The sequence below is a fragment of the Microcebus murinus genome, chromosome 3 (genome assembly GCF_040939455.1).
Source record: "Microcebus murinus isolate Inina chromosome 3, M.murinus_Inina_mat1.0, whole genome shotgun sequence".
In the NCBI taxonomy this organism is placed as follows: domain Eukaryota; kingdom Metazoa; phylum Chordata; class Mammalia; order Primates; family Cheirogaleidae; genus Microcebus; species Microcebus murinus.
Window position 1 is genome coordinate 23,635,690 of NC_134106.1, and position 25,632 is coordinate 23,661,321.

Consider the following 25,632-nt stretch of genomic DNA (forward strand, 5'->3'; position numbering starts at 1 on the left):
AGGTTTCATAATGGTGAAGAAGCAGACAAGAAATAGGTCTCAAGTTCTCCAGTAGACTCACTGCAAATGCAATACAAGCTACAGAGGAAGAATTTTGTAGGCGAGAGGCAGTTGCAGGGTAAGAGAGGAAACATCTGTACACGTGGTTGAGAACCTTGATTTGAACATGTAAATAATTTTATCAGGTCAAGAAATTTTTGCAGGAGTATCTGTGCTGGGCCTGATATCTGGAGTTTTGGAGTCTCTTATTCCCTTTTCCTGAGGTGGCTCAAATGAGAATATTCTGGGAACCTTCTCCCTATCACATTCTTGCTACCTTGTTCCATTTCAACAGATGGCCTCTTTCGTACGGTATATAGATCCTTGGCATCTGTGAGGATTGATCATGTCCAGGGACATTCACAGATCTCAAGTTCATGAGTGCAGACACATTTGTACAAGCTCCTGGCTTGCTCCCAAACCACATGTTTCTTGTACATTGCTTCATATCTCTGGTTAACCACCTTTTCAACTTGAACTGTGAATCTATCACAGTATTGCGATTTTCCTTCTCCCCACACATAAACCAGTTTTGACTAAAACAACAACAACAACAAAATACATGTTGTAAAATTTCTTGCAAGGCCACCAATGAATAAAGAGCCACAGCAGCACAAGTAGCTGGGGGTCAGTGGGGCCACCTACCTAAGGAGTCCCTTTCATACACCACTTCTAAGAAGCACAAGGTTCAAATCTAGGCCTCTGTTCATAACAGAGGATTGTGTGCTATAGGCCTTCGTAGTTGTTCATGCATAGTCTAAATTAAGAATTTAGGTCTGGAAGTTCCCTAGCCTTCCTTCCTGTCCACACCTCATTCTTGGGCCTCTCAGATCACAGGTTTCATGGCACAAGTAGGAGCACCCTCTCCAGTGAACCTCTGGGCAGAGGCAGGCATGGAAGGAGAATAGCAGTAACGAAAGCAATTTATTCCTGAAGTTTCATGCAATTCAAGCCCATCTCCTATACCCTTTCCGTCTGGGAAATAATAAAGGAAGTTTATAATTATGAACTGGGGCCTTCTGATGAATAAAGGACGGGTCGACCTCATATAGCTATTGATCATTCATGTCATCTTCCTTACCTGCCAGACTTGAGGCCATGTTTAACGAAACATATACAAAAAATATGATTTTGAAAATATGAATAGAAGATCAAAAATTCTGCAGTGGGAGAGGGAAATAAGCTTATTAAAAAACTACACAGATATAATTACTGTGATGGAGTATTGCATTTAGTTCAGAGTTTCCTGGCAGCAAAGGCAAAAAAGGAAATCAACAAATTATTCTTTGGGAGAGATATATCTACTCTTGGTAATAAACCCTGAAATAAATTCACAATGTGGAACTTATGCCAAAGGAATTCAATGACACAGAGGACCACGACCTAATGAGTTTTATAAAATAAGCTAAAAATTTTACATAATATCATTTCCCACATTGTCCATCATTAATAATAGGTTAAAAGAAATCATTGCAAATGCTTAGTTGTAAATTTTAACTCAGGAGAAAAAGTAAAATAATGATTATGATTAAGTTGGAGGAAGGGTGAGGATTGGGTAGAGATATAGGTGAAACGAAAATGGCAGAATGTTAATTGTTAAAGTTGGTTTAAGGGGGCATGGTGTTCATTGCATTATTCTATTTACTTTGTATACATTTGAAATGTTCCATAATAAAATAAAAAATAGGTGAAAGCATTTGGTAGCCAAGAAAATTAAGCTAATGTGTTATCTGACAACGACTATATTTTATTTGATCAAGTGTTTAGTTAAGTAGATATAATTTTATACTGGATTTTTGAAAATTGAAAAAATTGAAAAATCTAGGCTATGGAACACTTGGTATTCTTCAGAATTAGCCCCTGAACAGTACACACTTTTCTTCATAAATGTGCACATTTCCAGCTAAGCACAGATGCAGGTTTTTGACACACCTAAGACAGCAGACTACCAAGGAGTACGAAGGGAAAACCCAACTCATACCTTCACTGCAGTTCTTCAGGGCAAAGAAGTCCACTGCAGACAAACTTCGGTTTCCACTTGAGATGTATTCCAGGGCCACTCGGAATGGGTTCTCTGGGCGCCCAATTCTTCCATGAAGCACTGTCCAGCTGGTTGTATTGGAAAGCAGAGGAGAAAAGCAGAGAGAAACAGTGATGAGAATTGGCCTAACCTGCAGAGAGGCTCATGCACCTGCAGTGACTTTAGGTCTCATGTTCTTCATGAGCATGGAGAGATGAAACCCTAAGTAGCATGGATGATGGGGACCCTGATGGCAACACACAAATGTCTGTTTCCTTCTTGTCCAGCTAACTCAGAGATCCAATTCAGAAACACACTCTAGCCACTGACATTTCCTTTGTCATATTCTTTTTATGGCAATTGTGGCTCTTAACATAATGTATTTTATAAAATAAGCTAAAAATTTCACAGAAAACCATTTCCCACAGTGTCCATTATTAATGATAGATTAAATCAAATCATTAAAAATACCTAATTGTAAATTTTACCTCAGGAAAAAAAGTAAAATAATAATCATTATTAAGTTGGAAGGAGGGAGAGGATTGGGTAGAGATAGAGGTAAAACAAAAATGGCAGAATGTTACTTGTTAAAGTTGGTCTAAGGGTGCATGGGGTTCATTGCATTATTCTACTTACTGTGTATACATTTGAAATTTTCCATAATAAAATAAAAAATAATAGTTGAAAGTGTTTGGTAACCAAGAAAGTTAAGCTTTGGACTATTTCAGTGGCCAGTCTTCAAGAAAAGAATGTATACACATGAGAAAACATGGCAGCAGAGTCAATGAAAAGTCTTCAAAACATTTATCAGTCTATCAATATTATCTCTAGGAAGAATGCTTGGTTTTTGAAATTTTGTCTGATACCAAAGTCTCAGAATCCTCAGGTTTGCTATATATTAATAGTTACTTAAGGGAAGCTAGCAAGAGCTATTTATTTACTGCAGGAAAATTAAAGTGCACTGAAGCATGTATTTTGGGGTAAAAGGTATCCAAGATTGACGTGGACTTTGCAAAAAGTGCAAACAGAAGAAGATGGAAACAGGTGAAGTGGTGAGCTCGGCATCCATCTATAATCAAGGACATTGACACCGTGAGAGAACAGAGAGTGAGCTAAATGAACATTTTTACACCTCGCTCATGCTATTAACCTCTTGGACTAGCCTCCTGTCACTGATTGGAACATTAAATTTACTTTCCAACATAGATTCAGATATATATATACACACACACATATATATTTATTTACTTTGACAAGTTTGTGTGGAGAATGAAAAGTACCTGGATTATTTCAGTTTTTCTTTTCTAAAAGCCTCAATTTTATTGAGGTATAATTGACGAATAATAAATTACATGTACCAAAAGTATATAAATTGGTGGGTTTTGACTTATTTATATACCCATGAAATCATCATAATATTTCCTTCCTCCTTTCCTCTGTCCTTCCCTCCCTCTCTTTCTCTCTCTCTGTCTCTCTCTCTCTCTTTTCCTTCTTTCTTTCTTCTGAGACATAGTCTCACTCTGTCTCACTCACCTTGGCTAGAGTGTAGAGTGCAGTGGCGTCATCACAGCTCACCGCAACCTCAAACTCCTGAGCTCAAGCAATCCTCCTGCCTCAGCCTCCCACGTAGCTGGAACTACAGGGTGGCACCACTGTGGTGGGCTAATTTTTCAATTTTTTTTATTAGAGACGGTATCTTACTCTTGCTCAGGCTGGTCTAAACTCCTGAGTACAAGGGATCCTCCCACCTCTGCCTCCCAGAGTGCTAGGATTACAGGCATGAGCCATTGCACCTGGCCTCAGATTTTCTTAACACTAGGTTGGGCTTACAACCATTTGTATGGCAGTACAAATGGTAGAGGATTTAGTGAAAAACTAGCTTTCTGTTTTAAGTATTTTTTTAAACAAACAAAAAAAATCCATTCCCACCAAGTATAAAGTGATGCTAACTATAAAAAAATTTAAAATCCAACAATTCAGAAAAGTTGGCAAAGGAAAGTAAAAGTCACTCAGAACACCATTGTCCAAGGATAACCACAGTCACCATTTCAGCGAACAACCTGTCAGCGTTAATTTTATAGAAATGAGACCAGACTACGTGTGCTGCTCTGTGATTGCCCACTCAATGGTACGCCATGAAAGAATAAATATAGATTGCATTATCATTTCAATGATTGCATTTTTAACCACTTGTGCATTGCTTCTGATTTTTTTCCTTCTATTGTGATCATACTGAGGCTAACTCTGGGCACTTATCTAAATATGGCCTTGGGACAAATTCTTAGAATAGAGTCAAAGTGCATGCACGTTCACAGCTCTGAGGCATATTATATTGTCCATCCTCTCACAGTGAATCAGAGGGCTCATGTCCGCATTTGCTTGCTAACACTGGATCCCATGAAATCTTTTCTGTCTTTGCTCACTTGGGTGATGAAGGCCTTGCCTAAGGCATTTTTTTCAGGGGGGTGCTCCTGTGTGGCAGCTTGGTGTCTCTGGCCCCTGGCACGCAGCCAGGCATGTGGTGGGTGTCTGAGGAATGAATGGAGGAGGTAGTTTTATTCCCTATCTGTGCTGTCTGTGGTTAATTCAGGTCACTGGAGCCAATTCTTCAGCCATTTAATAAAAGTGTATTGAGTTTCCCCACAATAGACCCAGTAGAAGGGATTATTGCTGTTGTAAAGTTTGTTCTCTGTTACTGGGCCCGGCAGGATTTCCATCCAAAATAAAACCAGTGCAGCTGAAGAGAAGGAGGCCTTTTGGTTGAAATGTGAGACTGTCAAAGAAGGAAATATTTGAAAAGAGGATGTAAACAAGGGGTTCTGACAGAAAATGAACAAACAAAGGAGCAGGATTTTCCTTGTTCTTCTGAAAAACAAAAGACCTATTTCTGAGGAAAGATGGTGGTGAAAGGCATGAGTATTCATATTCTGCCAAAATCACAGCTCCCTGCTCTGAGGAATGATGGATTTTAATTCCAGGTACACAGTGGCCCTTGACAATGATTTCCATTTCGATATTGGCACTAGCCCTCTGGATAAATGTGTCAAGAGTTTTAGGAATTAGTTTCTGAGTTACCGATGCAATAACTTTTGTCTGAAATTCTCTGGCCTCCCATAGTTTACTGCTGCAACTTTAATAACTTTCAGAGCAGTTGCCAAACATGTATTTTATATCCAGGGAAGTTGGGACTGGAAAGGGCAAGCTTATTCCTGGGGTCAGATTTGTTTAAGAGACAGCCAAAAGCCCAGTGAAAAACAGATCCAAGCTCTCTCCTCTTTCCGCCTCCATTTCCTTTGCTTACGTCCCAGAGGTTGTGAGACAAGCTCTTCAAGGCCCTGCTTTCCTTGCTTTGGCGGGTGGCAGCCCTGCTTAAGTTTGCAAGAGGGAAGGTTATGTTCTGACCTAGAGCCTCCTAGAAACAGGCATGCGGCTGTATCCATGTGCTGGGGATTTGTGACTGTCTTAGCACTGGTGCCTCCATCAATCAGTTTGACAGTGCCGGGGATCCATCTGGACTAGAGGAAGCCAGAAGGACCGTATGGACGGCCTGTCACAATCCATTATCTTCCACGGGTCTCTCTGGAACTCTCCAGTTCCAGTTCTGGCTCTGCCCCTCATTTGCCTGATGACTTTGAACAAGGCACTTCTTTCCAAATGCCTGAGAGTTTAGATGTTTTCTGATTAATTGCATTCTCAGCCATAGAAAATGTCTCCAACTTTACATGAATATTCTGGGGAAAAAAAACCCCACTCTGGGTGGTCAGAACAGGTATAACTTGGGGATGGGTCATGAAGAGGGGGCAGGAGTTGGGAAAAGGGCAATGCAGAGAGAGAGACTGGCATGAACACATGAGCAGAGGCTGTGTAGACAATGTGTGTTCAGAGAATAGGCAGTCCAGTCTGGTAGGAGTCTGTGTTTCTCACTGGCCTTGACTTGAAGGATGACCTCTGTGTCTCAGCTCACTGTCTCCTTAACTGTGTCTCTAGTGCCTTTTTTTTTTTTTTTTTTTTTTTTTTTTGAGACAGAGTCTCACTTTGTTGCCCAGGCTAGAGTGAGTGCCGTGGCGTCAGCCTGGCTCACAGCAACCTCAGTCTCCGGGGCTCAGCGATCCTACTGCCTCAGCCTCCTGAGTAGCTGGGACTACAGGCATGCGCCACCATGCCCAGCTAATTTTTTGTATATATATTTTTAGTTGGTCAATTAATTTCTTTCTATTTTTGGTAGAGACGGGGTCTCGCTCAGGCTGGTTTTGAACTCCTGACCTTGAGCAATCCGCCCGCCTCGGCCTCCCAAAGTGCTAGGATTACAGGCAACTAGTGCCTTTTTTTTTTTTTTTTCCAAACAAGTCAGTTGTCTGATCTAGTGCCTTATGTGTCATAAATGCTCAAAAATATTTGTTGAATGAGAGGACAAATGCATGAACATATTTCTGTTAAATCAGACAAGATTCTGACAATCTTGGCCAAAATGTATGTGGCAGTGGAGCTGAGTTAATCTGAAAGTTCATGTCAATTCATTACTATTAGCTGTCATCCATCCATGTGATAATGAAACCTTCCCAGTTAGGAGAACCCTAAGGACTAAGGAGCTCTGGGGCTTGCAGGAAAGAGATAGTATCACTCCATGGCTCATCTCATAGCTCTTGGTCCCCCACTTGCCAAGAGCTAATCAGAAGGAATCAGAGAATTATAGTCATTGAGACCTGGAGGGTACCTGAGTTCTCAACCTTAGTTCTCATCTGATGCATAAATGTTCTCTATGATGTAGGTTCTTGATGACCAAGTCCATATGAATATTACAGCAGCAACACCAATAATAATAATGTTACTAATAATATGATCAACAATAGTTAACATCGATTGGAGGACTAGTTTATGCTCTGCTTGTAGTTGAATTTTAAATCCAGGTTTGTGTGACTCCATTGCCGTTATAAACACCATTTTACATTGCCTTTTAAGCTCCTTGAGGTTAGAAACTGTCTTCCTGAAGCCTTGTTTCAATTTCCAGTGAACCTGGCTGGGGACCTGAAGCTACAAGATGTGGCCATCCCCATGTTCTGTATTGATCATGAGAACCAAGTCATTTGGGTGGTGACAAAACTCCTAGCAGGGACAGCCAAACCCATGGGTTAGATCAAGAATGACAGAAGCCACATGAATTAGACAACCAGTCAAGCACTATCACTTTGAACTCAGTCAAACTCAGTCACGTGACGATTATTATCAAGCATAACCCTGTCAAGGCTCGGGCCACACGGCTGGCATTCCACTGCATGTGTCTTTGCTAAGACTCTCCCTTGACAAGTGTCCAGACAAGGTGTGAAGGTGTGAAGATTTGTTAGAAACACAGGACTGAGCTGTGGCAGCTCATCCAGATCAATACAGGGAAAAAGAAAAAATAAGCCAATTGCTCCCTAATCTTATCCTACAGGAAGAAAACATATAACTTTCAAGTTTTCCTTAAAATATACTTTGTAATAATTCTGCAGCAAATATAAACCATTCAGCACAATTTTTTTATCGTTTCCATTAAATCAGCCTGCATTTAAAGCATTTTTATGGGAGATAGCAGGGGGGAAAAATGCCAGATCAATGTAAATTTTAGTGTGAAGGCCTTTGTTGCTTGTTAATTTTCTGTGATAATAATTACACGTAGCATGTGGCACGGGGTCTTTTATCCAAGTAGCCTTGGCTTTGTTATTCACTTGCCCTTCATGGTTTCCCATGAGTTAGACCAATGTGCTCTGGAAAGGATCAGATCTAGACAGCAAGGAGGTTTCGGGTGGAGTAGAGATCTGGTTTCCACTGGTTTTGGCTGGTGGAGAAGAGCTGCCAGGCCCGGCCTGGACCAGGCTTTGCAGGAGGCAGGGTGGGGCGGAGGCAGGGCTGGGCTCCCTGGGGTCGCAGGTTGACTCCATTGAGACTTCAGTGTTGTCAGCTGGAAAGCAGTTTTGTTTCATCAGAGAGGTGGTGTGGGTGACAGGGATCTGGAAAGTGTCCCGGCTTTCCTGGGGTGGGAGATGTTCCAAACTGTGTTTCCCTAATTCTTTCCTCATGCTTTGGAACAAAGAGTGAATCGTCTTGGGTTTCTTTTCTTGGCCTCCCTTTAGCTTCTTCTAATTTCCCTTCCCTCTTTTCCCCCTTCCTCCCCTCTCTCTGACCCTCTGTTCTTCCTCCTTCTTCCCTTCCTTCCTTTAAGAGAAATACAAAGATTAAGAGCAGAGCCATACTTCCCGTTTTATAATTTCGATTCTGTCCCTTATGGGCTATGTGACCTCAGGCCAGCTACCTAATCTAACCTCCCTGTGCCTGAATTTCATCATTAAGAAGTGGGAAGAATAACTGACTCTTCTAGGAGTGCTGAGAGGATCACACGGGTTAAGAAAAGTATAGCAGGTAGTTAGCACTCAGTAAGCACTAGCTGATGCTGTTGTTACTGTGTTAGTGTTTCTTCTCTCTCCTAAACCCAGTGTGGCTGATGACCCTGTAAGAAGGTGAAATGGGAAACTAACCATGTGATGGGATTTTGTGGTCTTGGGGGTTTGTGGGAAGAGCCTCCTATCTCCGCACATAAAGGATCTCAGGACTCCTTTCCCTCCCCCATTCGAAGATGAAGAGACAAATGAACTACTGCAGATATTCCACGGAACATTGTGCCAGGCACTTGGTACACATTTCATTTTTGTATGTGTGTCTATTTATGTTCTGCTTCATTCCAGAAAGGATTTAAGGCAGATTGTTTTACTTTATTTCATTTTGCTTTCACAACAAATGCATGAAACAGATATTATTATCCCTGTTTTTTAAGTGAGAAACTTGAGGCTCAGAGAGCTTACATAACTTGTCCGTGTAGTAAGTGCTAAGAGGCAATATGAACCCAAGGCTCTTTATGTTCAAAACTCTTACACTTTCTACTGTATTGCAAATACGTTTAAATTTATGCCAAATGCAAGTAATTAGGTTTTTAGAAGAGCTTTATGGTGGGTCAGAGGTGAGTAGTGTTAGAAGACCAGCAATACTTAGGAAACAGTGCATCCTAGAAATATTGTCACCCTTCTCAATGTTTCCCCAGCCTGCCCTGTTCCTCCTCTGCTCTAGTTCTGTATCCTTCACTCTGCGTTGGATTACATAGGCTTGTGGGCGGCAGACAGCTACCCTGGTTTCTGGCTGAGATTTTTTTTCTTTGCTCTATTATAGCAGGCCAGAAAGTAGGAGACTGAGAATCTTCCTCTATAGATCTAGACCCTAAATCATTGGCAGAGAGTGGGGAGGAGTAGACTGATCATAGCCACAGGTGTAAGGAGAAATAATAGTAAAAGTGCTCTTAACCGACCAATTTGCTTGCTGGATTAGCACAAGATCTACATTTTACAGTCAGTGGAAAACCTTGTGCCCTCTGAATGTTCAAGACTATTGAGTACTTAAGGTTATTGAGTGTTCAATGTTGCTGAACATTCAAGGTTACTGAGTGTTTGAGGTTACTGAGTATTCAAGGTTATTGAGTGTTCAAGGTTATTGGGTGTATGAGTTTACTGGGTGTTCATGGTTACTGAGTTGTTTAAGGTTACTGGGTGTTCAAGGCTAATTTTTAGTACTCCTGTGCCCTCTCCTCCCATCACTTGAGTTACGTACCCGCTGGGAGTCAGTTATACTTGTTCTGGTGGACTCAGAACATGATGCCCAAAGGATGGCACCTTGGCATGCTGAAGACTTTGAAATGAAGGACACTGGAAGGCCTCAGAAGTGAGTTCTCTCTGACCTTCTACTCCCCCCCTGTCTTCAAGTCCCTTTTCTCCCTTGAAGCCAGTTGTAGAAATCAGAATTCTTCTTCCCCAAGATGGGTCATAGAAACTAGAAGCCCTCTCCCCAAAGCAAGCCATAAACTCAAGAAAGGTCACTTTCTCCCTTCTCCTCCTGCTCTGTACGCAGGAGGAAGGGATGTTGCACAGAGAGGCCGAGAACAACCTGGACAGACAGGCCCTGCTTAGTGTCCCCCTCAGTCTGTCACCATTAGCTCAGACCCTTTTGTCCAATCACAATTCTACATGGCTGTCCGTTCTTCATTGAACCTAAGCATAAAAGCCAGACAGTGTTCCCTGGGTATTTGGGTTTTCATTTCTGATGTCTCCATGGGAGACTTCATGTAAAACTTGTGTGAAATAAATTGTTATACTTTTGTCTTGTTAGCCTGTCTTTTGTGCTAGGAGTATCAGCTGTGACCCTTATATGGTAGGTCAGGAAAGGAATCACACGTTCTGCTTTATGCCAGCTGTACTCATTAAGTGGACACCACACGTGGGAGAAATCTGAATACTTTGGAAATAATTTATAGTGGTGACTCACTATAAATAACTGCTGTCAAATGAGGTATGAATGGTGTAACAGAAAAGATCAGGAAAAAAAATTTTAAAAATCCAGAAAACTTCCAGAAGGCCTTCAGAGTATTTCACAAGTATTTTGAAATTATTTCCCTTTTAAAGAAGCTGAAACTGAACATCGCGGGTGAGGTGTCGTGGACGTGTGAAAGACAGCACAGAACTCCAGTCAACAGACCACACGGAAGCAAAGGGTGCGGCCCCACGTCGAGGATTGGTGAACCAGCACACACTTAGAAGTTGCATGTTAAAATGAAATGTTTAAGGGCGCTAGCTGATTTCCAAGCAACTATTGGTCCCAATCTTATTGTCTAACACATATTCTTCTTTGCTCTGGTTTATATAAAGAAATACATAGGAGATTCATTAGCATTTTTCTTCTTTTTGTTTTTTTCTTTCTTTTTTTGTGACACAGTCTTGCTCTGTTACCCTGGGTAGAGTGCAGTCCTGTCATCGTAGCTCACAGCAACCTCAAATTCCTGGGCTCAAGCAATCCTCCTGCCTCAGCCTCCCAAGCAGCTGGGACTACAGGCATGCACCACCATGCCCAGCTAATTTTTATATTTTTAGTAAAGACGGGGGACTCGCTCTTGCTCAGGCTGGTCTCAAATTCCTGACCTCAAGGGAGTCTCCCGTCTCTGCCTTCCAGAGTGCTAGGATTACAGGCATGAGCCACTGTTCCTGTGCCTGCCCGGCCTTTTCTTCTTTTTAAAGGAAGGAACATTGATTATCTAGGCAAAAATTCAAATGAGAGAAAACTTCTAATCAAGAGTGGTGACCCTGAGAACCCCAAATTTCCTGTTTCTATTTCTCTGAATTTTGGATCAGGCCCCATGCAAGCCCCCTCCTCCTCCAGCATCTGCTGAACATCCTCATTGGGGAGCTATGGGCAGGGAAGCAGAGCAGAGGGGTTTGGTTGGTGCTGGCATTCCAGAAACCACTTAGAATTACAGAGGGGACCACAAGAGGGGATCTCAGAGCGGTTTCCCACTCCACAAAGCTGCCAGACAATCTTTCTGGCAGGGTGGGTGGTGAATTTTCTCTGAGTAGTGTCCCAGGTGATTTTTTTTTTTTTTTGCCTTTCTCTTTCTGTAAGCAGGTGTGGGTATATCTCTCACCAGTGGCCAGTGGGGATCTGGAATTTGGTTTCCTAACTCTCTCTTCCTTCCAAAAACTTTTTAGCACCATCTGTTCTTTTCAAATACAGTCTTTTCTTTCAAGCCAAATCAATGCGGTAGGTTCTTTAGTTTAGTTTTGTTTTTAAATACACCTGCCTCATGGAGAAGGATGAGGACAACATTGGAACCTGCAATGTGGCCATTTCTGTGGGATCCCTCCTTCAGTCCACCCAGCCTGCCTCCAAGTCCTGAGCAGGGCTGGGGTTGGTGTGTCCATCCTGCACCCCCATCTGGACTCCTAGGACTTCCCTGGCCTCAATGCAGTCCTCTCTGCCATGCTCACCTGATACCAGCAGCCTGTCCTGCTCCCCTGGGAGGCAGCCTCAATGTCACTTAATGCCTTAACGTATTGATTAGTTCACATACGCAGGCCTCTGAGCCAAGCAAAATGCTGACACCCAAGCTCAGAGGCTCCATCTCAGCCATAAATCCCTGGCCAAGTCAACCACTGCACTGAAACTTTACATGGTGGGGTGGAACTGGCCATAAACTGCGGTATCGTAAGCAAATTCTGGGGCTGGGATAAGCAGGGAGCCAGAAAAGGCTGGGGGGCCCAGCGAGGGGGCAAGGACAGTCCAGAGTAGCATTGCCCTGAGGTCCCCTGTCCACACGCTGTCCCCTGCCCTACTGCTTTGCTGGGGTGGCCATTGTCAGGACTCAGAATACAATGCCCCAAAATGTGGCGCCTTGGCATGCCGAGCGCTTTAAGCTGAAGCACATTGGAAGGCTCCAGAAGGAAGTTCTCTCTGACCCCTTCGTGCCTTCCCATCTCCCGTTCCCCTTTCTCCCCCACAGCAAGCCATAGAAACTAGAACTGTTACTCTACCCTTCCCTGCCTTCCTGTGCAGGAGCTGGCCAGAGAAATTCTCCTACCTACCTTGTCTGACAGTAGGTCACAAGATCTCGTTCCAGAGGGGTCTTTCCTTATACCAGGGAGCGGGGAGGAAGGGATGCTGCACAGACAGGCCGAGAACAATCTGAACAGACAGGCCTTACTGGGTGTCCCCCCCAGTCTGTCACCATTAGCTCAGACCCTTTTGTCCAATCACAATTCTACATGGCTGTCCATTCTTCATTGAACCTAAGCATAAAAATAGACAGTTTTCCCTGGGTCTTTGGGTTTTCATTTATGAAGTCTCCCATGTCACATAAAATTTGGGTGAAATAAATTTGTTATACTTTTCTCTTATTAACCCGTCTTTTGTGATAGGAATGTCGGTTGCAATGGGTCAGGAAAGGGGTCCCATCTTTCTGTCTCTACGCCATGCAGAGAAGCAGAGGGAATTGCCAGAGGCCTTGATGGATGGCATTCTGGGCCCCTTGGTACAGAGGGGTCCCCAAAGTCTCCTACAGTGCCACATGTATGGTGGCAAACTCGCTGTCATTGTAGGGTGATAGATGTTAAGACTGGCATGAATCTTGGAAATCACCAAGGCCCCTTTCTAGATTTTTCCTACTCTGCCGTTCTTCATGGATCAATGTGGTGTCCTTCAGGAATACACCTCCCAGGTTGGACCAGGGAACTGGTACGGGGCAAGAAATGCCTAATGCTGCCTGAGAAGTGTTTGGAAAACCTTCTTGGAGGAAGTGACATTTGCTATTACTGGTTGATCTCCCTTGGTCCTAGTAGAGTGGACAGGAAGAATAGTATCATTGATTGAATTTTATTCCCCTCCAAAAAGATATATTGAAATCTTAACTCCCAGTGCCTAAGAATGTGACTTTATTTGGAAACAGGGTCTTTATAAAGGTAATCAAGTTAAAATGAAATTGTTAGAGTGGCCCTAATGCAATATGACTACATTCTTATAAAAGGGGAATTTGGACACAGAGACAGACATGCACACAGGGAGGATGGCACGTGAATGCAAAGGCAGAGATTGGGGTGATAAATGCCAAGTAATGCCAAAGATTGCCAACAAACCATGAGGAGCTAGGACAGTGGCATGGAACTTCCTCTTCCTCACTGTCCTCAGGTCCTCAGAAGAAACCAATCCTGCTGACACCCTGATCTTGGACTTCTAACTTCCAGAACTATGAGATGTTACTGGAGCCACTGGTTTGTACTGCTTTGTTACGGCAGCCGTCACAAACTAATACAGGTGGGTAGTTCAGAACCATCCCCATTCACTGGGGAAACAAACTTTAAAGTATTTTTACGAGTGAACAGCATCATCTTTCCATGTGATGACCAGCCTATGGACACACAGCCCACGGGCTGCTGAGAAAACAATAACTTTTTCTCAAAGCAACTCCATTTTTCTTGGGGCTAGAAATTGCACAGGACATTTTCCTACACATTTACCTTGGCCTTCCTCCCAGATGAATAGTATCCCTGTACCCTCTGGGGAGGCCACTCTGTAGAATGATACTAGAAAGCACTTGCTAATAACCCAGGAATCAAAGGCCCATTAGATTCGCCCAGGCTAATGCTCACCCCTTTAAGCCATGCTTGGAGAAACTAATGGAATTTGGAATTCAGAATTCAGGCTTCTATAGTGTCAGCCACATGGGAGCTTTCCAGAACACAACAAACATTACTGCTCGAGAGGCCCTGAGGTTGTGCCAATGATATGTTCGCCTGGGATCCTTTCTGGGCTGGGACTACCACCACCAATCTTCATGTGACTTTAGAGTGTCAGCTCAGATTTGTGACCTGGAACTTTTAAGGGATGCTGAGCTCACACAGAGGCAGAGGTGCACAGAGGAGACAGAAAGATTGGGGCTGGGGCTGGGGTGGGCAGGAATCCTCCCATCTTTTGATTTCTCTCAAACTTGGAATATATACAGTAAGAAAGTCCTGGACACACAGAATACTTTGACACTGTCCCTGGCCCTATAACCTGGAAGCTGCAATTTTCCAGAAAGGGAAGTCTGCAGGGTTTTGCCTGGCTCAGTCCTTCAGTGGATACATTTAATTGATAAGGGCTTGGTCACTTGCAAAACGGGAATAGCCCATCTTTCTTCCCAAGAGATGAATGCAAAGTGTCTTAATAAAGGGCTTCCTGGATACCCACTGTTTTATAAGTGCCACCATCGTCACTGGGAGCTCACAATGCAGCTTTGTTAAAAACAAACCAAGCAGAAACCTCCAAAGACTCCATAAAAACAGGCTCCTGGGGATAAGGTTGTAAAAGCCATCTCTTTGCCTAGACCTTTTAGTGATAGGTCACGAAAGCTGGTGTCTGTTCAGTTGTTTGACATGTTTCTTACAGAGCTGAGCAGGAGAGCACAAGCCCCTCCTCCCTCCCGTCTAGAGCATGCTCAAAGGTCAGAGGACTCTGGAGTGGACTATCGCCAAGACTGGGGAGATGGAGTCTGGCATGTGAGTTCCTGCTTCATGTGAGCTCTGTGGGTGGTTCCAAAATTCTGCTGACAGCTCAGAGCAGGTTTGCAGACACCATTCGAAACAGCTCAGAGCCATTGATCCAAGGGGCGGTGGCCTCTGCACCAAGGCCGGTAGCAGACACTAAACTCAGACTCTTAATGGCCACAGAGTGAGGTTTGTGTGGCAGGAGCTGCTGCAGGTGGATCTGAAAGCTGTGGAAGGGGTCTGTGGTCTGCCAGAGTCTCTGGCTTTGGAAACCTGCCCGTGGTGTCATCCAAGTGGTGATGATAATAGTCATTACATTGAGATTAGGTAATAGTTACCATGGTGCTGCCACTCCCCAGACACCAACTCTAGTGGCTGAAACTGAAAGGAATTCAGAATTCAATTTCTCTCCTTTTTTTTTTTTTGAGATGGAGGTCTCACTATGTTGACTGGACTTGAATTGCTGGGCTCAAGTGACCGTCTTGCCTCAGTCTTCAGAGTAGCTGGCACTACAGCTGCATGCTTTCGTGCCCAGCAAGAAATTCTTCACAGTTACATCATTTAACCTTCTTAAGAGCTGCAGGAGGTAGGAATTGTTGCCCCCTGTACAGCTGAGAAAACGGAGATTCCAGGAAGTAAATCGTCTTGTTCCAGGTTTAGTAAGCAACAGAGCTGAGATTCCAACCCAGGTATAGCAAAGTCTGAGGCCACAGCTGGGTGAGTCCTCGGGACTACCAGGGACCCACCCCGCTCAGCACACTCGCTCCATCTGAGGGGGCTCCATGTTTACACACACACACACACACACACACACACACACACGCCCTCTCATCTGATTCTTACAGCCAGCCTGGGTGACAGACACAAGAGCGTCTTGCCCCTTTATCACACAGGCGGGCAGTGTGGGATGAGGGCTGAGGGCGGGCTTGGAGGACTAGTTGGGAAGTGCCTGAGCTTGGCCTTGTGATTCTGAGGCCGGCGCTCTCCTATCCAGCCCTGGAGACTCCTGCAGATGGGAAGTGCCTCAGAGTGTGGGGGCTTGGCCGCCAGGGTGTCTGCCTGGTGAGTGTACGTGTAGAGGCTCTCCTGCTTCCAGAGCCTTCCCTGAGTCGGGGCATGAGTGTGTGTGTGTGTGTGTGTGTGTGTGTGTGTGTGTGTGTGTGGAGGAGCTTAGGACATATCTGAGCTGGGCGTCCCCTTCCTCCTTGGCATTTTCACATGGGTGAAGAATGAACATCAATTCTTGTAGGACAGGAGTGATGCATGATTCTCCCCATTTACAAATGAGAAAACAGGCATGGAAAGCAGAAGGAAATAAAACCCTGGTTTCTGGATAGGACAAGAACTTGGATCCTAGGGCCAACATCTGGCGCCTGTCCTCACAGCCTCTTACTGAACTGAGAAAACGTCACTGGGATGTTGGCCCTGGTCTGTGGCGACTGGGCTCTGTGAGTGTTTGCAAGTCTGTGCTTTGGGGGGTGCAAGAGCCGGAGCCCCATGCTGAGCTAGATCATGTGCCAATGAATCCTCTGGTATCTAGAAAAGCATCTGATGTAAAAGATTTTATTGCTCATTTTCCTGTATTATAAAAATCTTTTGAGCATGCACATGTACTCCTGTCAGTCTGATGTTATGTATTAGGAAAATTTACTATCTTATTTTAAAATAAGTAATAAATCTGAGAAGCTGTGCTAGTAGTACCCCAATGAGTCACTCTGCACGCCCTGGGGTGACTGCCCTCTTTTGCCAGAAGCACCAGCTTACTCCATGGCCATACTGGAAGACCCATGCTGGAGTGACAAAGACCCTTCCTGGTTTGACCTAGCTCATAAGTGGCCTTCAGTGCAGGCAGTCCCTCCTGTTGCTGTGCAGATGCTGACCAGGGGTCCGGGGGACCCCTCCTCACCAAGGCTGGGGAGTCTTATTCCCTCTTGGCTGTCTCTACCCAAGAACAAGACTTTGATCATCAACATATGAGCCCCTGAGTCCTGGTTCTTATCCTTTTTCTCCATAACCTCTTTGATGATGTCTCATTTCCCAGCCTGAGCTCTGCCACTCACCAAGCCTACTGTCTCCCAAATGAAGCATATGTTTTTGGCCCACATTTCAACCTTTTTTCAGCACTTAGTGACTCTGGATACAGAGTTATGCATATCTCCTATACAAATTGTTATCACCAGACACAAAGCACTAAATGACATCCTGTGGTGGCTTCTTTGGCTATTCCCATCCCAACATCCTGCTGTAGCCCTCTTGACTACACCCTGATCCTATTGGGTCTTCAGGGAGCAGAGTAGCTGCTGCTCTTCTCTCCCTGGTGGCGTGGCTGCCCTTTGCCAGCTGCTGCTGCTCCTCTGTCCTCTCTCTGCCCTTGGTGGTGGTGGGGACAGTCTCTTTCCAATACTCCACAACCCCCCAGGGAGCATCTGCTCTTACTCTCCCCAAAGCATCCCAGGTCTCGCTAGAGCTCAGGTGAAGGACTGCTACCTTCCCTGGTCCTCCTGCCTGACTCCCCACATCATATTCCTTTAAGCTGGTTCCCATGGACGGATTCCCAATGTGCATTTGCCTGTTCACAGAATTGTACAGCTTTCAAAACAGGCACGGGCTAGCACGCACATCCTGACACATCAGCTTCTTGCTTTCTATCAGGGAGTGGGGGATCTAGGTGGATGGGGCATGAGCCCCAAAGTCATGATGCAAGAGGGCAGCCTCCTTGATGGGACCACATGTCAGACCTGGTACCTTCAAACCAGGCTCATGGCTGGAGCTCCCGTGCACGCAGGCCTCCATAAGGGGGTGACACAAGTGAGTATTCAGATTGGCCAAGTCCCGGGGGCCATGGTGTGGAAATAATTGAAGTCTTTTAACAGAGGTGTCTAAGAGAGCGATTAAAAGGGAATTGCAATTATCGAGCCCAGAGGTAAAATTTCAGAACTAGCCCATAAATCCTGATCTGACATGAAATTTAAAACTCCCCAATGGTCTTCAATGCCATATTAAAAGGGTTTTAATACTAGAAGTAGAAATAATGAATGATAATCAGGGTATTGTTTCTGGGAGCAGGGGCAGCGCTGAGGGCGGGGCTGGCAGGGAGGTGCGGGTTAGCGTTTGGTTGTGTTTTACATCTCTCACTTCACAAGAGATCAGCGAAGGAAGGGAAGGTAGACTTGGCAGGGGGCATGGAGCAAAAGGCTGGCAGAGCCGATCCCCCGTGAATTCCAGCCCAAGCTCTGCTGCAAGCTGGAGGCACAAACAGCCTGTGCTTATTACCCAGTTGCTCGGGGCCAGCCTGTGCAGGGAGCGCAGGTTTGGCTGCGAGGGGGGATCTATGGGCCAGGGGAACCCTTCCCACAAGCCTTGCAGAGCAACTTCCCCACAGGCCTGTACCCTCTTGGTGTCTGTCCCAGTGTGAGCAGACGCTTGTGCATGGAGAAGCAGCATGACCCAGAGGAAAAAATACCAGATCGGTAGTCTGGAGATGTCGGCCCAAGAGCCAGCCTCCTTACTGGCCAGGTGGCTTTGGGTGAGTCACTATCCTCCTTTGCTTGTGGTTTCTGTATTTTCTCAACTCTTTCTCAGGATTATTGGGAGGATTAAATGGTAGAATGAATAGAAGAATGCTTTGAAAATATATGTTATAATAGGTTTCTGTTGTTTTGGTTTATAACACTCACTTCCATATGGTCATTCTCTTCCTGGCTTAAGTCTGTTCCCTTGAAATTTGGTGACAAAAATACAGCTAGCTGACTCCTGAAGCTTCTTTTAGCTCTTGGATGCTAGGATGATGGTGGTACCTTGTACCAGTCTGGCCAGAGCAGGGACTCCTACGGCCAGTTCTCCCTGGCATCTGGGCTCTGCGTCTGCAGCCTCGTAGAGCAGTACCTCTCCAGCACTGGAACCACTGCTTTGTGTTCACCTGTGATCATTAGGACTCCTTCCTCCTACCTGCTCTCTCTTCATTACCCTCAATCCTTTTCCTACAAACTGTTACCAAGCCGGATTTTCTAATCCCTCTAGGTTGTGGCTCAAAACAGCTGGTTGTTTTGAACCCGAGTGCGGGAGAAGGGCTCTTCTGCAGCGAATTTTAACTGGCTTGGTTGTCAGAACACAGCATCTGTCCCCTATGGTGTTAGCTCAGCTCCCAAGCTTCGCCTTAGAGCAGCCCAGGCCTCCTGTGCAATGAGATAACGACCATGCACCGTGCCTGGAATGTGGAATGTCGTAGGTGCTGAACAAATGCTAGATTCTCACGCTGCCACCATGTTGGTCACTCATGACAAATGTGGAGGAGCCAAGGGTCAAGGTAGAGTCCATTGGTGTTTTTATTTGAGATGCCTTCCAGATGGGCAAGACTCACTCACTGTGCTTCTATGGATAAAGATTTTCAATTTGCCACAGACTCACCTGTCAGAATATTGAGGGAAACATTGTCAAAGGGGTTACCTGAATCAAGATATTCTATGTCTGTCTCATTTCCCTAACCCACCAAACTCACACCCTACTAAAGAAGGTGATTTCGAAGGACTTATTCTGGGTGAGCTTGTGTTGCCTCTTAGAATCATATCTTCTAATGTTTCCAAACTACTTCCTTAGCAACTGTTTAGAATATCACTGGGGTTAATATTTTTAAATTAAAAACTTTCTGATTGAGTCCCGAAGTAAACAAAATCCTAAAAATAGAGCATTGACATCCTTGCATTTAAACCTAAAAATAAAATTGTCTATAAAAGGAGCCTGACTCACACTAGCTTAGTTTCCTTTTAAATAGAGAACATATAAATATTTACTCAAATAGAACACCTTATAGTGCATTCTGAGCTGATATAAAAAAAGACTCTAAAAATTAATTAAGAAGGTCATTCTGCGTGTGGAGAACCTGTTACATAAACCTGTGTAACAAGTGTTCCAAGCAGTAGGGCAGAGAAAGAATAAGACAAGAATGCTACCCTCCAGGAAATTTCCATTGTAAAAGCTGAAGAGTAGTATGAAATAAAAAGCAAATGAGCTCAAGGCACATATGAGTGATTTTACCGAATTTGACAACATTTATTGGGTATAGTCTGTGCCAGGCATTGCGGCAGGTACCAGATGCAGATGGTGAGACAATCTCTGCCCTGGAGGAAATTGTATTCAAGAGTTTTCATATTGAAGATGTCTAAATGCTGAGAAATTTGAAAAGAGAGCCCAGCCCAGAATCGGACAGGATTAATTAATTCATTGAGGAAAAAGGAAGAAAGGAGAGAAGGGAAGGACGTTGCAGGTGGCAACATGACAATCAGCACAGAGGTCCTCCTGCCCAACTACTGGGAGGAGGGATGAGAAATTCTTGCAGGGGACAAATTTGAGATTCCATCACCTGATTGCTTTAGACTTTTAAAGTTCAAATGTCCTAGAAAGAAAGAAGAGTAATTCAAGTTTAAAAGAAATAGATAATGTTACAGGTCAGGGAATCTGTTTCAAAATAAGACTTTCTTTTTGACAATGTCTCTTTAAATGATGTGACTCTGGGGACTTTTCCTCGCTAAGCATCTGCCACCCTACACAGTAATTAGCCAGCGACACGTTTTCTTTGTTGTTCATTAAAGATTAATGAGAGTCAGAGCTTAAGGTCTGTTTAGATGGAGAAACCCTGAAGGGGTCATTTGAACCTTTCATATCTGTCCCTTTCAGAAACTCTGATGAGCAGTTTTTCGATATGGCAGCAGCCGTCTGTCTTCAGCCTTCAGTACGTCTTGGTGGAAACTCAGACGTTTCTGGCATGCTGTCTCTTACCACCAGCTGAACAGCACATGCATGAGAGGAGGCAGAGCAGCTGTTTGGAGCTCTGAAGCGGGTTGAGCACGTTTCATGCTGGGGTGACTGGCGTTTTCAGCAAAGTGTATCTCCCCAGTTCCTAGGGTACCATCAAATAGAAACACCAGGTATCCAGGCACTGCTGTGCGAACACAGCAAGGTCTGGCCAATTTGGAGGCAAGTCCTCCTTTACCTATTTATTTTATTCTAACTGTTAGATTTTTGCTAGTTTTCCACTCTGTAGACAGCCACACTGGGAGAGGCAGAGAGGTGATAAAGGGAAAGTTTACTTAACAAAAGGGATAAAAGGAAAACTAATGGAAGCTTAAACACTTCTAGTTAAAAATAGGCAGTTGAAATAATGAGGACAAGAAAGATAAAGAAGACCCTGGAATAATTAATGCTCTTCTGGAACTTGGGAGCCCTTGGTCCTTTAAGATTAGCTCACACAAATGCATTACAGTTGATTTAAATCGTACTACTCAGAATGATGCCTGGTTTGGTCCACTTTCTGCTCTTTTTTCTCTTTCATCTTCTGAGTCTCTATGTGGCGCCTTTTAGCATCTCGTACAATGCCGTGTACCCAGAGGAGCTCAAAACCCATTAATAGATGATGTTGATGATGCCAATAATCAGAGCTGGGAGCTGTGATTGTATTATAAGCAAAGCACTTGAATGATTGCAATCCCAACAAGGCCCAGAGTGACATTTCTCCATCCCCATCACTGATGAGCTTGACCTTGGGTTAGGTCAAACCCTACTGCTCCCCAGGGAGGCAATACAGGGAAGGGTGGGGCATCATTTATAAAAAGTGTAAAGGAAAGCATCATTTCTCCAAATCTGCCCCCCTGCAGGTTCCCCAGTCTTCCCTGGGGACTCTGACCTCTCTCCCAAGTCCTTCTCCCACACCTCTCCATTTCCATTTCTTCCTGCAGGAATCCCTTTGCATAAGGACTCCATAGGATTTGAGATGGAACCAGAACCTATGAGGCTATGAGCTGAGTTATTTCCAGCATTTCTTCAAGTTTGCCTTCAGTAAATAGGTTCCTTTTAGGCTCAGAGGCCTTAGCCTGGGAACCCCATACCACTGAATGCAAGCTCACCTACCACTGATTGCTGCTGTACTCATTTGCAGCATGTGGAGCTGAGAGGGAACCCAATCCAGGAACCTCCTCTGTATCAGGAAGTTAAAACTGTATTTTCAGGAAGGGACTGGGCTGAATAATGACCTGGACACAAAACTTCCTGCATCCCATCCGCAGCACATACTGGGTTCCTCTATGTGTCAGCTGTCCCCACTAGCAGCACCTCTCATGTCATGCGGGAAGTCCACGCTCATCACTGTGTTCTGTCCTCAATCCTGGGCAAGTGAATTGTCTGTCAGCTCTTCAGCAAACATGTCTCAATGCCTAGAATTCATAACTTTCTGATCTGAGGCAGCTCTTTATCTTTTTAGCAGAGCATGGTTTTTTTTTTCTGCCAGATTCAACCATAAATAAACCTGTGAATCAAATTTGTCTCCTTCGCGTGGGATGTGTGACATCCGGACGAAGGACTCAGGACACCTGAGCTTCTAATTCCACCTTTGTTGCTATTCACAGGAAACATGTACTGAGCTCTTATTAAGTGGAAGACATTGTGTTAAGCACTTCCTAGCCATTATTTCATTTAGCCTTCACCAGGACCATAGGAGGTTTGTCTCTTATAAGGAAATAGAAATGTGGAGTTGGAACTCAGGACTCAGGCCTGTCTGGCTTCAAGTCTTACTACCTTTAACGGCTACCTTGTACTGTTTCCTATTCCACATGGAGCCAGCAAGCCCCTTTGGGTCTCTGCAACTGTCTTTATATGCAAAACAAGAGAGCAGGTCCAGGACGCTCCAGTCCCTCCAGCTCTCACATGCTGTGCGTCAATTCCCCACACACCCTTTCACCCCACAGCCTTTTCTACTTCATATTCCATCAGAGCTTCCCAGGCTGTGCTCTCCCTTCCTACTGGATCTCTGGCATTCCTTGTCATGTGATGGTGGCCCAGCTGGCTATGACATCACCAGGCAAACTCCACATTCTTCTACCTCACCTCTGGACGAGTGTGGAGCGAGAGAGGGGGTGAGCCAAATAAAGGCAAATTCCTGGGCGGGGCAGAGGGCGCTTTGGAATCCAAGAAGTCCCTGAGACCCCAATGACTAGAGATAGAGAAAGATAACCCACTGTGGTCACAGGACAGAGTGAGCAGGCTGTGGAGTGGGGCTGGGGAAAGTCCTGGAGGCAAAGTTGCTCAGGGAAAGCCCCCTTTATAGGATGCACCAGGAGCTCAGGATGGGAGTGGGGCTGTGAAGGGCAACTAGCCTGTGGAGCTCAGGATGGCACCTGTGGGAAGAGCATAGGACACATCTCAGCTACCCTGAACTAATGTGCAGATCCTCAACCTGCAGCCTGGGGTTCTCTGGAGGCACATGCATGCATTATAAGGACTCATATAATATCCTTTTCTTTTTTAAAAGGGGCTCATACAATGCTCTGATTTGAAAAATACTATATCTAATCCATTGTATGCACTAATGACCTTGAGTGAGCCATTTTCTCTCTCTGGACTGGTTCTTAAAAAAGGCGGTGGGGTGGGTAAATGAGGATTTTAAGTTCTATGAATTTCATGCTGAGAAAAGATGCATTTGGGAGGCAGGCAGACCTTTTTGAGATTGCTGCCCCAGCTGATGGCCTCAAGGTCACCAGGATTGAGCTTGAGTATGCTCAGTTAGAAAACCAAATCAAGAAAAGAGCAGGATTTGCTGATTTTTCTCTGGAATGGAATTGCCCAGGGAGAAGGAAACATACACACATCTGTATCTAGAGGCTGATTTATTTCCATGGTTTCCATATCTCAACCCACACTTTTCTCTGAAGGAAAAGAAAACCAGGGACTTGTTTTGTTGTCATTTGCATTCTGGAGACAATGGAGATGCCATCTCATCAGTGAACAATAATGTAAGTGAAGGAGAGACACAGATGGGCAGCTCTGATAGCATGCAACCCAAGGAGCTAAGCCATATTTATTCCTGTGTCTTCTAAAACACCACTCGTCCTTTCTCCCACCTGTCCTTAATACATGCTTCACTGTTAGGCTTTAGTAACGTAAGAGGATAGGTCACCTTTTAATATGTTTACCCAGCCAGAAGGGGGTGTTCTCTAAGATCATCTTTGAATTTCCTTTTGTTCCTTCTACTCTTTCTGCAGAGATCGCGTCCATCCTCAGAGTCTCACTGCTGCTTTCTGGGGGGGATGACTCTCTACTCTACAGCTCCAGCCCTGGTCTGAGGGCCCCCGTGGGCCATCAGCCCTGCATTTCCTGCTGCCTGGAACCATTTCCAGGGCCAAGGTGCCCACCAATCAATCAGCCCATCCCTCTAGTCATCATCCTACTTGTTTCCAGGGGGAGGAGACAATTCACAATCCCAGAGCTTTCTTGATCTCCTTTAACCAGAGACGATGCCTTTGGACCTTCAACCTTAGAATTATCACCATTGGCAGGGCCAGGGGCTCCCCATCAAGCCTCACCTTCTTCTTTGATGACCATGGCCCCAGATTTTCCCCCAGTTTTGCTATTCTCTTATAAGACTACTGTGTCCTTCATTCCTAGGGGGCTTCCCACCTGCCTGCCTGAACCATTGCTGACCCCAAACCTGTTTTGTTCCTTGAACTTGTTGTTCATTTGTCCACTTCTCCACCCCATTGTCCACTTCTGCCTTCCCTGGTTGCTTAGTCTCTGTGTGCCCTGTTGGCTGCACTTCTGTTCTCTGTTTGGACCTTGACCTGTGTCAAGTACTTCCAGTTTCACTCTTTCTGGAGCCTTTATCTCAATCATATACATCATTAAACATATATGCATCTTTCACAATTTGTAGTTTGGGAACTCTCAGAGGAGCATAGTACAGCCGTGCATCGCTTACCGAAGAGGATATATTCTGAGAAATGGGTCATTAGGTGATTTTGTCAGGGTCTTCCTCAGTTACAGAAACAGGCTGGGCAGAGGCCCTCCTCAGGCAATAGGCTTTAAAAGCCACTATAACTCCTTGATCCATGGATTGCATCAAAGAGGTATTGTTTGGAGGAAAAATAGTACTTTGATTTTGGGATAAAAATCGCCAATAAAAGGAGGATGTGCAGGAGCCTTACCAACAATAAGCAAAATCTTGAAAGATATGTTATTTTCCGAATAGTACTTCTCCACTTTGCTGGCAGAGCCATTCAGGAGGGCATCTTGGAAGAGGAGCTGGGTCATCCATGCCTCTTATTGCTCCTGTAGTGCACTGCCAGTGTGTGCTTGCTGATGTGCTTAAAGGCCCTGGGCTCTCATCGTGCCAGAGCACAAAGGGTTTCAGCCTCTAGCCTGCAGCATTGTCCCCAAGCAGGACTGTTATCCTGTCCTTAAAAGCCTTGACACCTGGCATTGATTTGGCCTCCTTATGGATGAAAGTCCTTTCAAGCATCCATTTCCAGAATAAGGAGGTTTCATTCATATTGAAGATTTGCTCTGGCAAGTAATTTTCCTCCATAATCAGCTTATCTAGAGTTTTCAAAAATTCTTCAGCTGCCTTCGCGTCAGCACTTACAGACTCACCACTCACTTTCGCATTACGTAATGGATAACGATTCTTGAATCATTTAAACCACCCAGAGCTAGCAGTACATTCAACACCGCAGTCTTTCAACATCACCAACATTTTTGCTTTGGCTGTGAGGGTGCTGAGAGGGGTACACTTCTGTGTCTGTTCAATCCAGGTCATTAGAAGTTTCCCCATATCTGATACAGGCCCTTCTCGAATTTTTGTTAGTCTCGTGCCTTTTCTGTAGCTTCTGTCACTCTGCTCTTGTTTTTCGAGCTCGTAGCTATGGTAGAATGGGATATGCCTGA

General features: G+C 44.7%; 1 protein-coding gene across 1 annotated transcript in view; it reads right to left on the minus strand.

Moving 5' to 3' along the window:
- ALK (ALK receptor tyrosine kinase) overlaps nt 1–25,632 on the minus strand; it is a 646,976-nt gene that overhangs the window by 167,480 nt on the left and 453,864 nt on the right. Inside the window, exon 5 of the mRNA XM_012788333.2 lies at nt 2,021–2,148. Within this exon, the coding sequence (XP_012643787.2) occupies nt 2,021–2,148 (128 nt within the window). The remainder of the gene's footprint in view (nt 1–2,020; nt 2,149–25,632) is intronic.